The sequence below is a fragment of the Sander vitreus genome, chromosome 23, assembly GCF_031162955.1.
Source record: "Sander vitreus isolate 19-12246 chromosome 23, sanVit1, whole genome shotgun sequence".
NCBI classification, from domain to species: Eukaryota; Metazoa; Chordata; class Actinopteri; order Perciformes; family Percidae; genus Sander; species Sander vitreus.
Window position 1 is genome coordinate 16,612,443 of NC_135877.1, and position 17,696 is coordinate 16,630,138.

The window sequence follows — 17,696 nt, forward strand, 5'->3', positions numbered from 1 at the left end:
GGCCCCATTTAAGTCATTTTGGTGTTTAAAAAAAAACTTTTAACTTTAAATAATGGTAAATCTATCCATCCATCCATCCATAATGGTCTAAAATGTTATTGTACTGCTAAACTACAGGTCTGCAGGGGTATTTTTTATATTTTTCTTGTATTTAACATTTTCTGGGTTTTAGAGAAGAAATGGGCTTTTAGCATAGTATAGTATAGTATATAACTGTTTTACCACAGACAATATTGCAAACAATGTTCATGTAAATGTTTTTTAGTAAGTTTGTGGAAATAACACTTTTATTGTGAAGAATCAGACCGAAAGTGTGGTTGCTGTTGCGGTTTGCGCAACACACAGAGACAGCAGAGCAGCTCCCTCCAGGCTGAATACTGGCACTCGCCGCCGCAACGACTTGAGGTGAACGGGTGGAAGAGACAACGCTAAGGAATTGTTTCACTATAGAAATATCTTTCTCTCGGATTCAAGGAGGATTTTTTAACACGACAATATTACAGCGGGCAGAAAAAACGCCACTCTTATTTTTGAAAAGTCGAATCGCTTCCCTTTTCTCCCCTCCGAACAGATCGATTGCCATCATTTAAAAAAGGGCGTGTGCGGAGTGAAGGCAGTTTTAACCATTTAATGTGGTTATATATGGTATTTTAGATCATTTTTTTTACACCATCTGGGTCTGAAGGACACAGTCGAGGATGGGATGCACACTGAGCACAGAGGACAAGGCGGCGGTGGAGCGCAGTAAAATGATCGACAGGAACCTGCGGGACGACGGAGAGAAGGCAGCCAGGGAGGTCAAGCTGCTGCTGCTCGGTAAGGAAGGAGAAGAAGATGGGGGGACTCGGTCGGTGGACGAACTTCGCTGTGCGTTCGCCTACAGCAGTTGTTAGCTGTAGTATACAGTGGGGAGCGCACCCTGCCACGAAAAACACATTAGTTTTGGTTCATTTTCTGGCTAACTGTCAGTTTTACGTGGTGTCAGTTGTGAAGTGTTACGGAGTTTCAATTCCGCATCGCAAGCATAACCTCCCCTCCTTGGTAGCTTTAGTTCGCCGTCAACTGTCAACTCTAGTCACTAAATGCAACAATTCCCAAACGTTACAGGCCAAACTATCAAAAACATACCGTCTATTTGTGTTTAATTTGTGTTTGAATCCGTTTTAGTCAGAATTACATACATGACAAGTTTTTGTTTCTTTACTTTTGCCCTGCTGTTGACATTAGATCCATTCAGCCATCTATGTAACGTTAGACCGTTTGTATTGTAATCCTTTCAACAATGGCACATTTCCTCTCGTCTAGTCCAGTACAATGCAGTGAAAATAGGCCTATGGCTCATCAGGGGCCCAGGCCTGACTGAATGTGACTGAAAACTTTGGGTCTAGTCATTTTACGATGTCTAAAGGTCCTATCCCTGTTTTCTAACTCAAAGTTGAGCCTAATGACGGGCTGAAGGGATTCCTTTCTCTCTTGTAGTGTTATCTACAGTTTTCTTGTGTTTGATATGCACACCTTGCCTTGTCTTGTTCTCATCACAACTTCAGAAACATACAGAGATGTCTGAAAAGGGCTAACATCTTGCGCAACAAACGCAGGAAATTACAATAATGAAGTGTACTTTAGCCTTATAAACATGAGATTGACATAACGGCCATTTAAACCAAAGTGTCAACAAAAGCTAAGCAGTTTTATGATCTGATGTAGCTGTAGTTGCCTCATGACCCTTTCATTACTCTCAGCAGTGGCCAATTTTGACTGACTTTTGTGTATCAAACCATTTTAAATTGCGTGTTTGAGAATCCACCATGGGATATTATTTTTGCTAAATTGATATCCTTTACAAAAATGTATTATGAATGGCACAGAAGTCTTTTATACCTTTTTTATTATTGTGATTTCTTGCATTTATTATGCTACATGTGTTTTGTCACGTCATTGGCCCTTTTGACAACCCTGCATGCACAATTATGTGAACTGCTTGCATTTAGAAAGCAGCCATGTGTCATTGAATGGCATTTCTTACATGTGGGGAAACACTGTTCTTATAAATAGAGACTGTAGGTGAAAAACTTTTCCATCAAGCCCTTACGTGGCTAGCTTTGGGAAATGTTGACATGCACACACATGGTACGTGGGTTACCAGGACACAAAATCTGAAGCCAAAACCAGTATCAGGTAAACACAGAATAATATTTTGAAACAGATTTGTGAGCCAAAGCTAGATAAACATGTCCTCATGTTCTTTGCATAATTTAACAACACTTTTTTTTTTTTAACATTCTCATTAGTGTACATTGCATCACATGTTGAAAGGACATAATCGTATCTTATGTAGGCTATAATTCTATATAATATAACATTTTGTGTGACGTTAGAATTGTTTTGCTTGAACGAGGACGTACATATTTTCTTGCTAAAGGTAGACCACATTCCTCTGGTGCTTGGAGGCCAGATGGGACTTGCTGATTGAAGCGAGCAAGTTAGGTCAAGTTTCTGCTATGCTTCTGTTAGGTGGAATATGCGTTTTGATCACCCTTTGCTTTGACTCAAACCGTGTGGCATTAGTTGAACCACTCTCTGTTTTCGGTAGTATTGCGCCCGTGACAGTAGTGTGCCAGGCCGTATGGCCCTACGCGTGGCTGCCTTGGCACCGTTTCCTGCCATTTGTGTTTGATTCATTCAGCGCGGCAGCCTCTTCAGGTTACTGCCTGAAGTGGCACAGGCTGGGAGAAAGGATAAGAGGGACTGTAAAATGAGAACACTACTAATGACTGAAGCATTAAAAATGAAAAAAAGCTCTGCTGCAGAGAGACTGGGGCGCCTGAGTTAGGAGTTTGAGTTGTTTACCTTGCGCATTTACAGTCCCTGAAAATATACTGTTTTGGAGTTGTTGATTCGCAAGCAATTCTGGAGTACACTTTTCTCTAAACACACCCTGTCAACATAGATGAAAAAGTAGGCAAAACACGTGGCTTGGTAGTAAAAGGTTGGCAGGGTTGTAGAGGTGTGTTTGCAAGCTACTTGAAGAAATCTACTGCTTGTATCACATGGATGTGACCCCTACCAAATGTTTCGATATTTGTGTATACAGCAAACCTCTGATGATTGGTTGAGTGGCAGGTTCGTGTTGTCACCACCTAGTTCTCCAGCGCTGTGCTGTTAATCACAGGCCACTCCCTGTCACTGACAAGAAATCATTACGCTGACGTCAAAACCTCCAATTTGCATGAAAATGATTTGAATCTTTGTGAGTCAGTGTGCACACCATCATATCCAAACTAGCTGGCAGGCTCAGGTGTCTTTGTAGAGAGTGACATTGTGGACTTTTTTTTCCCCCCCCCCATAAAAACTGAACATATTTCTGGCTCTCTGAACATATTTTCCATCATCTCCAGGACCCAATTATCCTACTATTCATATCTACATGCTAAAATAGATTACAATCTCCTCAGCCTAATTACTCTTTCTAAAGCTGTCGTGCAACTGTGGGAAGATTCTTATTAATAATCCTTAGCCTTTTTCTAACATTTGTCATTGTTCTCTCTGTAATGTTGCCATATTTTATTTTTTTAATTATGTAACCAGCATTGCCAAACATGCAGTGCAGCATGGCCGTGTTACTCATCTTATAGGCGGGGAGGCCCTCACAATAAACATGGACGATGTAGCTAAATTGTTCGCATTCCAATATCGTTGTAAGCATCATTAGACATCTCTGTGAATAAATCAGACTGTGCCAGTGTGTGTGTGTGGGAAACAATCTTTTAGCTATTGATCTACTTGTTGGCGGATCGATCCCTCTGGTCATTTCCCCGGGTAGCACTGCTTGCAGGCTTCTGGAATCCTTCATGAGTGACTCATACTTAAATCCCCCCAGAGGGAGAGGGGAAAAAAAAAAAAGAGGAATTAGGATAGTGAATGAGAGGAACAATAAATCATAATGGGACAATAACTGTACGGAACAGAATGTAAAAGAGGAAGAGGGATGTGTATGACGGAATAAGAGTTAAAAACATAGAGAGGCTCATGCTGCTAATGTGGCATCACTAATGTAGTTAGCACATTGTGCCAAAACCACCTCCAGTCCTTGGACTGTTCACCTAAAAGGGGACGTGTTGGGCTGGCTGCCTGGCCCCTGTAAACCTCCTGACTCACACAAATGTATCTTCACGCCATGGATTTGGAGCCTGAAAAAGAGACATTTTTGCTAACTTTTAATTTTGGTTGGCACACAAGCACGTATCGCTAATTCGCCAAGAGAATTAGCAGCGACTTAGTGAATCTATAAATGGAGAAGACCCAGGCATGGAAGCCATTTTAATCACATCTGTCTCCATACTGTCATTATTATACTAAGACCTCATCCTCGCTGCCTTGCGAACATCAACCAGAAGGGAGTTCCAAGAGAATTCTTTTTTTTGTTGTTGCAGTTGGTAGATAGAAACGGCTCTGTTCTCTGTGGAAGAAGAAGAAGAAGAAGAAGAAAAAACCCTGCATTTTCACTGGAAGGGTTAGCTTGGATTTTCCTAAAATAGTTTGAATCGCTACAAACAGAAACCAGCTGCTCCAGTGGTTTTGAGTCTTTAGCAGTTTTGTGGTGGGTGTATCAAAGCTGTGGGTGTGTAACATGACTCTGCACGAGGACTGATAGGTCAGGCCTGTGGTGCACATGTAACCCTTTAAAGGTCTTTGTGTGTGTGAGTCAAAATCAGGACGACTGTGTTTTGTATTCCTGCCGAGATGCTTTAACAAGATCCACGCCCTAATGATATCACTGGTGTAGAGAGGCCACTGTCACTTACATAAGCACGGAGGTCACGTCTCATTGATTGTACTGAAGACTGAGACGCTGCATTTATGGTATTCATCCAACGTTGACCATTGGAACACTTTGTCACAGGCAGGCTTATTACCATAGCACTTATGCTACCGGTTTCAGTTTCTGTCAACTGGCCTTTCCGTTAGGGGTCTGCACTATGAACAGTAATGGCAGATTTCTCTGACACAACTTGCTACCAAACTTTTCACATTTACAGTAGATTCCGACGATTCATCATACATTGTGTATTTAATCGTGATACATGGTGAAACATCCAAGTACTTCTCGACCAATGTGACATAACCTCATTATTCTATTCCACTGAACTTAAGCAGCAGTTCACTGAAAAGTCATCAAAATTAGCACGCCTTTTTAAAGTTGGGATTATCTTCTTAAATTTGAGGGGATTTCCTCTCCAGTTCAGTGAAAAGTATGATGAATTGGAAGTTTTCTTTTAGTTTTTGTGTGGAAAATTATCAACATAACACTTTTACTGAGATGAGTAAGGTTGAAGGTTCAATTGATTTTTTTTTTTTCTCCATTATCGATTGATCTGCTGATTAATTTCTCATAATTGGCATCTTTGCTAGATACAGTAAATGACTGGAAAAAAATGAATACATTATCAAAATACCTGGAATTAGTTTTGTTGCAGCTCAGTATGTGACGTGTTTTTCCTCACAGTTAGCTAAAAGTTGCCTTCATAACTACTACTTTGAACTTTAGTGTGTGCTGTGCTCATAGTCCGCCTTAAGTGGATTTTCATGCGTCCCGCATTGAGAGGCACTGCGCCGGTATGTGAAGTGTCTGTGTCATTGTGAAAATGGCTCTTGGGCTGGCCGAGGGGTGCAACTGTGCCAGCTCAGCAGCCAGCCGTGAGCACCGTATCTGCCGTCTTTGTGTGGGTCCCGCTGGGATTCACACAGCCAGGGTTTGGCCTCGGAGCACAGGGAGCTGCCACGGTACTATCACCCCCCCCCCCGGGGCTCTCCGGCACCCGGGTGGTGACACGTAATTAAAATAATGTGTTCTCCAGTGAATCACATCCAATTATCCTGAAGGTGAAGTGCCAGGACTGTACTATCAGCATGAAGTTACTTCTGAGGGAAAGTTTGTAGGAATGCAGACAGATAGTGTGCACACTGTAACGGGATGCATGTATATTTTCATTTTGTGTTAAAAATAAATCATAAATAATGCTCAGGGGGAGCTGTTACTTGCAGCGTGAAGCAGATTCAACTACTAATGGCATGTGTCAGAAATGTCCTTTTTAGGAAAGTGGAACTAGATTAGGCAGAAGATTTATTTTGCAAGAGCAACCCATCTTGTCTCTGCTGACAGTATCACGAGGTAACAGATAGTGGTAGACTTTATGATATGATTCCACTTCTGCTTATTTTGTTTCTAGATCTGAGAGTGGAGCTGTGGGTGTTTACTCAGGGGATAGCCACTCTCGAGTGGTTTAAAAATCCTTCCCTAGTGACAGAGGAGCGTTACATCAGTAACAACTGGCCAATTGGCTCGCTATAACCTCCCTATGAGTCTCCGCTCCTGTAATATGAGGACACTGAGTGCACGTTAGTAGATCTAATGGAGTTTACATCCCACGGTACTACCCATTAGAGGACAAGAGTCTAATGAATGTGGTTTGTGACGACATCATAGATGGCGTTGATTTGTAAAAAAAAACTTTTTAATAAAAGGTCACTTCCATGTGACTGGTTACAGTAGAGGAAAAAGAGCAGCACATGCATAATACATAATGGTCCCAGTGGTAGCCAACATGTCACACACACGTCCACTCACAACCATAAAGCCTACTCAGGTGACTGTGGCCTCACACTAGTGATGTCCCCGGATACAACGAGAGCAGTTGCCATGGCACTGTGACGTTTGTGAGATCCGCAAAGCAAAAGGCGCGTCGACAGTATGCTTTCCCTATCCGCCCCACAGCTCTTTTCATCATAGTAGCATCTCATCGGTCAACTACAACACTGTCAATGTAATTAGTCACCGGCGCCGAGTGGATGTGAGGGGACAGCATGTTTTTCGGCACTTCACAACGCTGTCAATAATAATCTATTTTATTGGTTGTTGGGAGCCAAGTTAAAGGCCAAGAGCCTTTTTTATGTTTTTTTGCTGATAAAATTCCAAACACACTGATGCCAGATTCAGTAACACTAAACAAGCGGTCTTTATCCCAAGACAAGTCATCTGTTGAGCTCGTTGCCATTGACTGATCAACTTAAGTCATACAGAAACCTCTAGTCACACACACACACACACACACACACACACTCTCTCGTTTCCCAGTTCTCCTTTGGTTGAGGTGGTTATGCTCAGTTTCGTATTTGTGGTTCCTTGTCATGCCATTTGGCCACATTAGATCATTGTATAAAAACATTGTGTTTTAGTTGAAAACTTGCAGATAAAGGAAGTGAGCTGGGTGACATAAGTGTTAAAAAGCGATCAGAAAAAACACACGGATCACTACAGGCAACATTACACACTCTAGTAAACCTCTTTTTCTTTCTGTCTTTTCCAGGTGCTGGGGAATCAGGGAAAAGTACAATTGTCAAGCAGATGAAGTGAGTTCATTTTGCTTCTGTTGCATCTGATCATTTTGCACACTGAACAATCAAAACAAACCTTTCTCCCAGTGTAGCACCAATGACTTCTTTCATCAGATATGCATAATGGCACAGAGAGAGTATTAATTTTCCACAACACAAACAGTGTCAAACACCAATCATGCTTTTCTAGCATCTCTCTGGGTAACATTATGCCCTGTGAATCGCATTACAAACAGGTACCGTGCGTAATGGATCATGACGACAAGCCAGCAGAATACATTAGTATAAACTCTGCCTATACATCATCCACATGCTGCGTGCTCCCTACATTTAAATTAGATTTTTCATAAGCACGTTCATGGATACACTCATCAATCAGCAGACATACACATTCTTATTCTTATTCTTTATTTTATAAAGGACAACACACATGAATTAACATTTCTGTAAATGTGCCAGTGTTAGCCAGCCGGCAACTTTTCAACTGTAGTCCTTTGGCCAGGTGATTTTAGACCAGAGCAGCAGGAAGCAGCAAGACATTAGTACAGGTTAAACAATACAGACGGAAGTCAACAAGACACCATAGAGACAGCTAGAGCAACACATAAGCTTTCTCAGTAAGACATGCAGCACTACAGGAAGACATTAGCATAGTCATACATGTTAGATGCACTTCATTTTTACATTTTTAAGCTGCTCTTAAGCTGTGTTATTGCTTTATCTATTGGTTCTTTACCTGTGAAGGATGTGCAGCAGGATATGCGTTCCTGTATAAATGTTATGAATTTATGACATTATGTCAGTTGTGAGTAAATCACAACGGACATAATGTCATGTCATGTCATAAATTCACTGGAATACCAGTGTGCTGACTGTGAGATATGCTACAGTATCTGTCTGATTTAAGGAAATTATGCAGCTGACAGATTACATTTACATTGTTAGCTGTTAAAAGTTGCTTCTTGCCCTTTTTTCTATTATTGAAAGGATAAGTCTAGTAATGTTAAGTCTTTTTCTTGAAAAGACCAAACCAACAATGAATTGATCTTCCTAACAAGTAGAGCTGACACAATTCAAGCAATCAATGAGTCAATGTATAAAACATTTATTTTACAATTTTTTTAAGGAATTAATCGTTTAAATAATTTTTCTAGCAAACACGAACAACATTCTTTGCATTCCATTCCCATTTTTATGATATTTATTGACAATGACAAACATATCGAATAATGCCAGCCTCATCCTTTAACCACTTCTTTTTTTATTATTAATCAAGTCTCTATGTAGAATTTAGGTCAAACAGTAAAAAGTAAAATAAACATTGAATTGCGAGATAATAATTTTACATTCAGCTAATACTTTTACTCAGAGTAACCAACAGTAATGCAACTGTAGAGAAAGCTGCATTTCCCTGGATGACCATCATTTAGGCAGGCAACCATAAGGAGCATATAGTTTAGGCACATTGTGGCCTGACAATATTTCTGTGGACATTACAATGGGCATGTGAAGTCAGAGAGCTGAGGAGAAAATAGAGAAGTCATTTTTTTCCAAAAGCTGAAAAAGATGAGTTTTCGGTCTATGATAGTGGCATTTGGAGCAATTTGGTTAATGTTTGTCGCTGCAACAGGCAAGTTTTTGGAGTGCTGGAGAATGCGCAACTGCTTACCAAGTTTTTCCCCCCTTCCGTTCTTCAGGATCATCCACGAGGCAGGCTACTCAGAAGAGGAATGTAAGCAGTACAAGGCTGTGGTCTACAGCAACACTATCCAGTCCATCATCGCCATCATCAGAGCCATGGGGCGCCTCAAGATCGACTTTGGCGATGCCACAAGAGCTGTGAGTGACTGAGGGCTGAGAGGGAGGAGTGTAACTTGGTGGGTTTGGAGTAGAAACTTCAAGTGAGTTAGTGGTGTTGGAAAATGAGCGGGGACTAACATTGAATAGACGCTCCTGGGAAAATAGTCTTTGAATGTAGTCAGAGGTCTTTTCAGGTTGTCTTAACGTAATTTAAATTATATTTTAAGTCAAGTCAAATTCAGTTGTTTTTGAACTTCTAGAGTGAGAAATGTCCCAAGAAAAGACAAAGAAATAGGAGAACATATTGTCTTGGCTGTTTGATCAGCAGCTGTCTCTAAAAATTGTCCTGAAATGGACCCTGTGACTGGCATTTCAGCTCGGCGGAAGATTAATGTTAATGATAATGGTGGTCTAATGACTGATGGTTGGTTTATGATATTGACTTTAATGCGACTTCTCTCCTCCTCCAGGACGATGCACGGCAGCTGTTTGTGCTGGCAGGCTCAGCAGAGGAAGGCTTCATGACAGGAGAGCTGGCCGGTGTCATTAAGCGGCTGTGGAAGGACGGAGGTGTTCAAGCTTGCTTCAGCCGCTCCCGCGAATATCAGCTCAATGACTCGGCAGCATAGTGAGTCTCTCACACACACACACACACACACACACACACACACACACACACACAATGGGTGTGAATCTTCACTGGTCTCACGATTATCCTGTCAACAATTAGAATCGATTCGATATCCCGATGCGTCACCTCCTCAATATTAATATTTATTGCTACACATGGTTTTCATCAACAAATTCAAGCAGTCAGATATAAATGAACTCCCCTTTTTATTGTTTATATTAATGTAGCTGAGTCTGAACACAGCAGACAACAGACAAAAGGTAAAAACAAAGTAGGCAATAATCGATTATGGTCTGTCACTGCACAGAATCGTCTAGGCCCGCATCACGATGCATCGATGCAATGATTTCAAAACCCCTAACAGACACACACACACAAACAACCTAGGTAACAGTTGCGTGGTCAACAACCTTTAATGGCAAAGTCACATCAGATGACCAAGTTACTGCCATTCCACTGCAAACACAAAAAGCTGCCTCAACTTGCCAAACACAAGTTGTCCCAGCCTTCAACAAAAAGCTCCAAGAGCAGAAAGCTACAGCACTCTGCATCTGCCTGGACTTTTACACTGTCAATATTTGCCCTCCTCTACCAAGCCTGAAGAGCAGTGGCTGGAAAGACAATTTAATCTTTGACCTTATGCCTCAGCACAGGAACATTCGTCACATGCTTAAAAATAAGAAGTGATCACACAAATACAGGGGAAATCTTCTCTCTATTGTGCAAAAGCCCTTGGCGTTGAAACAAGTGATATCATCACATAGCAGCTCCTGTGTTCCAGGAGAAAAGCCATTGGCCTCGTTTTGCTGCTGCAGTGTAACCAACGGCGGTTACGTGGTAGGCCAGAGGGAGCTGAAGTTGTTGGCCTTTTTCTAATTGGTTCCTCTAATCCTGCTGTCCAGGGCCTTTTCATGAATAGGAAAACACCATTGCTAAACCTGTGCTTTTTTTAACTTTGCTTAATACCTTGGAAAACAAACAAAAAGCTTGTTTGCGTGAAGGGGAGATTACTTGCTATCAACTTTTTTTTTTTTCTCCATTGTAATTAATCAGCACTAACCTTGAGGTATTTGCTTGTGTACAACAAGTGTGTGAACATGTCTGAATGTTTATGTGTGACATCCTGAGTACGGCATATGTGCCCATACAATGACAAGAAATATTAAAGCTGCAAGCAGCAACACAAAGACCCGGCTCCAGTCAAGCTAATTAGTCAGGAAAAATAAAAACGAGGTGATATAAAAGCTTTAACATTTGGTCAGAACGCATTGATAGGGAATTACATCTGAAATACAAGTAGTACTAGTTAATACTTTCTGATGTAAAAGGCAAGTACAGACAAGGCCACTGTAACGTTAACTACTATAGAGTAGACCATTTCACAGTTTTAAACGTGTGTGTGAGTTCATTTCCTGTTGCAGTCCAAGGAACCTATACACATGAGCTGAGGCTGCAGCCCCTGAATTGGCACACAGCTACACACTGCAACCAAGAAAATACATATTTAAAATAAAGATTATTTTTTTTTGTGTCCATCAAAACAGACACAAATCTGCCGTAAATGACACCAGCTGACAGGACGTAAACATGGACAAAATCCATTGACTAGCAGTGCCGGTGAAACAGTCTAAATATTTGATCAGATATTGCTCAAGTTTCTGTTGTGAAGAAATAAAGAATTCCCTTCAGACTGTCTCTGACTAATGGCATGAAATATTCACAAGACTGTAACTTTACGTTATACTCCTATACTTCGACCTCATTTTAGCTAATTAACTTTATCTGCCGTCCCGGGCAATAGAAAACAGTGTGCACTCCCCACAGAAAATACCAGGGCTCTGGGTTAAACCCAGGACCTGCTTGCTGTAAGGCAACAGCACATCTAACCAATAAGCCAATAAGTATACTGTTTCAAACTAATTATGAAATATGGAATCCAACCTGGTTTATCCCTGACGATGCACTGGGAGTTGTTAGTTCCACTGGGAGTTACATACTTGGCCTTGTTACTTCTGACACATTTTCTCCCACTTGTTTCCCCTCCTGCTCTCTGTCTCACTCCCTTCTCCCTCTGATGTTTCCCTCCCCGTGTCCTTTTCTTTGCGTCCTTCTCTCAGCTACTTGAACGATTTGGACAGGATATCCCAGGCCACCTACATCCCAACTCAGCAGGATGTCCTGAGGACCCGAGTCAAAACCACAGGCATTGTGGAAACGCACTTCACATTCAAGGACCTGCACTTCAAGTGAGAATTCCGTCCTGTAACAACTGGCTTCGCCTCAAAGTGTTTTCCATGATGGCTTAATTAGCTTTCCTTCCTGTCACTGACTCATTCACTCCCATAGAAGTCCCCTTTGCACATGTACAGCTCTAAGTTGTGACACAGCCTGTGAAGGTGTTGTGCGCATCAGTGATGACTCAGTTGTGGCCCTCTGTTTACAAAGAAAAAATACAGGAAGTGGAGGCAGCAGCAGAGATGATTAGATCATGATACCAAACATTTGGTAGCTGGTGCCATTGTCATTGAAATTCGTACTGCTAGGCCACAAAACAGAGGAGAAATACATGTTATATGATCCATAAACACACACACACACACACACACACACACACACACACACACACACACACAAATACAAAGCCTTAGTAAGGTTTCTGTGTTTGTCTTTTTCTTTGCAATTTCAGACAGCAGCTCAAATACACTGCCATGATGACACGCCCTTATTGTCACAGTTGTATATTACAACACATAACAGTACTTCTGTAAAGGAGCCGTTGCTATATGTAATGTTGGATTAACACAGCATTGGCTAACCAGCTATATAAAAAGCAAAGTATTTGTTCTGCAGGGTTCCAACAGTTTAATGACTTTGTATCTGAATGTAAGCACAATGAAAGGGGGTGTCGGTCTTTCACATGTTTGGACAAGTTTTATGTGATTACTTATTTTACTTGCGCACCAATTATACATTCATATTTTCTTTAACTATCCCTCCCCCAATCCTGCATTTAAAACCACAGTATGTCCACATTCTGTTTAGTAGCCTAATAGGAGCTATTAACAGGAGCTAAATGAGGCTTTTGTTGGTTCTTTTGCCACAGTTGCATGCATTTTTATGTGATTTTATTCACGCATTTTCCCTTTTGGAATATGATTTAAAAGTGCTCTTCATAGTTGCATTCACTTGTCTAGAAATGGTTAGCTATATGGTAAGATATACACCATGTCTGACTTGCTGCCACTTTGGTGTGTATTTAGTGAGAATGGCCCTACATTAAACATTTTAAAGCAAGCAATAAAATGCCGCACATATATCCCTTTGACTGAGCAAATAGCAAATAGTGCTGAACCCTAAACGTCTGCTCCTGTTCTGAATTGTTTATCGCTGCTATTATAGAATCAGTATAGACATTTTCTGGTCACTTGAGTATCCTCTGCCCTGCTAAGATTTTATCAAAATTGTTTTCGAGTAATAATAGACAAAGTGTCTGTTTCCTATCAATTACTGTCATCACTAAACACTGCAGCGAGACCAGCCACAGCGACTCTTCCATTTATTTTTTGCCTTTGGGTTTGCATAAACACTGCTTGTATTGTGCACGTATGTTGGTTACACTGAGGAACATGTTTACTTATGTCCTACCCCCCCAGAATGTTTGATGTTGGCGGTCAGCGGTCTGAGAGGAAGAAGTGGATCCATTGCTTTGAGGGTGTGACCGCCATCATCTTCTGCGTGGCCCTCAGTGACTATGACCTGGTGCTGGCTGAGGACGAGGAGATGGTGAGTGCTTCAGCCTCTGACTCACGGAAAAACATGACAGCAGGCACTCTTGTGTTCGTACGCAGCGGGAACTTGGTCTCTGTTTACTAGAATCGTGACGGGTCAGAGAAGTAGAAATAAAGGATGGCATCTGTTCAAGATTTTTTTCCATGTACAGCATATGCATCAGTGAGCAAAGCACATTGATGGACCTCATCTTCCTTTTCCCCCCATCAGAACCGAATGCATGAGAGTATGAAGCTGTTCGACAGCATCTGCAACAACAAGTGGTTCACAGACACCTCCATCATCCTCTTCCTCAACAAGAAGGACCTGTTTGAGGAAAAGATCAAGAAGAGTCCTCTAACCATCTGCTACCCTGAATACGCTGGTAAGATTGGCAGCATTTTATAGAAAATGTTCTAAAAAGTGGTCCATTTATTTATTTACTTCCAACAAATAAGCCATAAGAGCCTGGTAATGACGAATGTTTTCAAAATGTGCTTATGGAGTTGAATGTGTGCATCCTGCTATTAAAAACTTAGGATACATTTTTTTATGAATTAAGAGAGTTAGATGAGAAGATAGACCTGTTTGCTAGCTATGGGTTAGAGCCAGCAGCTGGTTAGCTTAGCTTAGCATAAAGAATGAAAACGGGGAAACTGCTAGCCTGGCACTGTCCAAAGGTAATAAACCGTGCCTACCAGCACCTCTAAAGCTCACCAATGATCACATTGTACTGTATGTCATTAGTTAAAATCCGTTTTAGGTTTTATGGGGGGTTATGTGGACTATTGCTTGGCAAGCAGCCAACAGAGACTTCAGGAAGTTACATGCTCTCTGCCAAGAAATTGTTTGGCTCACAACCCCATAAAACCACATCTTGTCATTTTGTGTTGTTTTTAGAATTAAAGAAGATACATGTTAATGAATGAGCTTTTGTCTAACCTTTACCTTTTAAGCCCTACCTTTCAAGTTAGCAGGATGAGGCCCAGCCATGTCACTCAGTCTTCAGACAATATCAATATATACAATCTAGAGCCCTTTCGCTATGTTTTGACTTCCTGACTCTTTCACTTCCCGCTCCTCGTCATCTTTTCCAGGCTCCAACACGTACGAGGAAGCAGCTGCCTACATTCAGTGTCAGTTTGAGGACCTGAATAAGAGGAAGGACACCAAGGAGATTTACACCCACTTCACCTGCGCCACAGACACCAAGAATGTGCAGTTTGTCTTTGACGCCGTCACCGATGTCATCATCAAGAACAACCTGAAAGACTGTGGTCTCTTCTGAGGATAATGACAACGAAGATAACCTTTTTTTTCTTGGTAAGGAACTCATCATCATCATCATCATCATCATCACACCTCCTTCATCTTTCTGACAACTAGAGCTCGACCAAGGTCTCCACCCTCTTGCCTTGCACACGTGTGGCTCTGCTTGCACACGTGTGGCTCTGCGTCACAGATGGGGGCACATGTCAGCATTTTAACTGAATGTGTGTTCACCATAGTATCAGGATGCAGTGGGAGTTGCTGAGGAAACCGTAGGACCCTGGCTTAAAGGACAATTCTGGCGCAAAATGAACCTAGGGGTTAATAACGCATGTGTACCGAGTCAGCTGTTCTCTGGGATCTGTTTTCATGCTAATCAAATGTGACCAGTTTTATCGCAAACCGCTAATTAGCTTATAAAGCTAGTTGTGGGGGCACTGGTACAAGTAAAAAGAAATCGCTATTTCTATACCACTAACAAGGCTCAAAATAGCACCACACTTCCATGGTAGCATAATAAGGGTTCCTACATGTAAACCGCCTGCCTGTATACCGAACGGTACAGTCTTTATAAACTATATTTTTAATAAACTGTCTGTACACTTACAAAGTTCTCAATGCTTCGGTTTACATGTAGGAACCCTTATTATGCTATAATGGAAGTGTGGTGCTATTTTGAGCCTTGTTAGTGGTATAGAAATAGCGGTTTCTTTTTACTTTACCAGTGCCCCCACAACTAGCTTTATAAGCTAATTAGCGGTTTGCGCTAAAACTGGTCACATTTGATTAGCATGAAAACAGATCCCAGAGAACGGCCGACTCGGTACACGTGTTATTAATCCCTAGGTTCATTTTGCGCCGGAATTGTCCTTTAAGTGTGTGCCTGCATTTTTTTTTTTCTCTCAAATGTGTTTAACAAATTGCATTAAAATGGTTAGTTTCCAGAGCTTTAGCATTGGGAATTATGGAGGAGCATAGCTAAAATTGACCACAGCGAGATGCAGCGTAATCCATCATAATCAAATGCATAATTAAATCGCTGAAATCACTGCCTTCTTTTATCCAAGGCTTAAATAATTGTTTTGATCCTTTTTAGATGTTTGTGAAATGATAGTGGCAAGGTTGAGCTCTCCAAAACCTCTCTTTAAAACAACTCTTTCTCTCTCCTCTTCTGTCCTCAGGCGGTGGAGTCAGTTTATTGTACATCTTTGGTGGGGAAGATGAGATGAGAAGAGTTGGGAGGATCAGTCACGGACCAGTGCTGTACTATTAACAGCTTTATTTATGTTTTTTTTTTTTTTTTGTCTTGGAACATTTTGAACTAGTGTTACGACATTTGTGTAAGATGTTTGTGTCATTGTGAAAAAAAAAGAAGAAAAAAAAGCATTGCCGCAAATTTTTCCGCACACGTTTTTAAATTTAGTTTCTATTTAGTTTAGTTTTTATTTTTTGCGGAGGGGGAGGAGGAGGAGATCACGTTTTTGCTGTTCTCTATGCCGCTGTCGCTGGAAAAGGAAACTTTGCTGTTGGTGGAAATGCTTCTTTTCTTCCTTCCCCCAAAACCAAAAGGGAAGAAAAGGGGTACAACTTCGAGTCCAGTTTGTTGGTACTTGTGCCTTCGCATGCCTTTTACTGCGGTCGTAGTCCCAATGCTTGTTCTGTTGCCTGCTGAATTGTTCTAGACATAAAGAGGTAAACTGTTTTCATATGTTAGTGTCCCCGCTATCTTCTGTGTGCACACCACTGATCTATCGGGAGGAGGGAGATATCCCTCTGGTCTAAAGGTACATGGGTCTCCATGGTGACAAACATGTAGCCTCCACAGTCCCCTTACCCCGTCCTCCCACCAGCCATGACAATGGAAGGCCTCGCCGGCCGAGAACGCAGTACAATACTGAGATGTATACTGTTACATTTGCTCTGCAGATCTGGGGGTCTGGTTTTTAAACAATGTACAAATATCCATTCTTCCCAACCATTTGGAAAATGGTTAGGCCTAGTTGAGGCACTGAGCTTATAATGTTATATGCTAAAGTGTTTCAAGTGCAGTACAAAGACCAGGGTAGGCACATATTAATGTATATTTTATTGTATTTGGAGGAGAGTTTTTGGTGTTAAGGAGAAAAACTGATCCACAGAAAAGATGGGGGTAAAGGTGAGGATGAGGTCTGAAATGTTTTTAGGTTCAGACACCATTCCTGCGTGCTGTCTAGTGGCGATTTGAAAGTAGAGGCGCTACTTGAGGATCTATGAAGCCTTTCATTCAGGTGATGGAAACTAAGATGGTCAAGGGAGCCTGGTCTGTGATTTTAGATCAGTTCTACTTTGCCAAGAAGAGTGATAAACATGGTCCAGGATCTGTTCATATAAAGAAACTGCCACAACTGTCAATGTATGTGTATGTTCTTCACGGATGGAGAATCTTTGTAGACTCATCTCCCTTATTTTGCTAATAAAAACCATTTTCAAACCACATGGAGTAGCTGTATTATTATACATAATTTATATTCACCAATTAATGAAGCATTTTTAAATGAATGAAAGCTAAATTATTATTATATATATATATATGTATGTGTATATATATATATGTATGTATATATGTATATATATGTATATGTGTGCATATATATATATATATATATTTATATAGTATATGTATTATAATTAGCTGCTTAAGCACAAACAGGATGAATCTATTTAATTCAGCTCTACTTTCCAGTCTGTTGCATATTTTCTTTCAATGTCATGCTGCTATCACATGCTCTCTAAATAAAAAAAACTCTAGAAATACATCAGACTGTAATTTAATGTCTGTTAATGACCTGAGGGT

General features: G+C 41.0%; 1 protein-coding gene across 1 annotated transcript; it reads left to right on the forward strand.

Annotated features, from left to right (window-relative positions):
• The first annotated feature begins 346 nt into the window (after positions 1-346).
• gnai1 (guanine nucleotide binding protein (G protein), alpha inhibiting activity polypeptide 1) lies at positions 347-17,336 on the forward strand. Its single transcript, XM_078281501.1, has 9 exons — positions 347-816; positions 7,368-7,410; positions 9,093-9,234; positions 9,666-9,823; positions 11,944-12,072; positions 13,480-13,609; positions 13,826-13,979; positions 14,692-14,917; positions 16,045-17,336. Exons 1-8 carry the CDS (start codon positions 699-701, stop codon positions 14,880-14,882), a joined length of 1,065 nt encoding a protein of 354 aa, XP_078137627.1. The 5' UTR covers positions 347-698; the 3' UTR covers positions 14,883-14,917; positions 16,045-17,336.
• Positions 17,337-17,696: the final 360 nt, after the last annotated feature.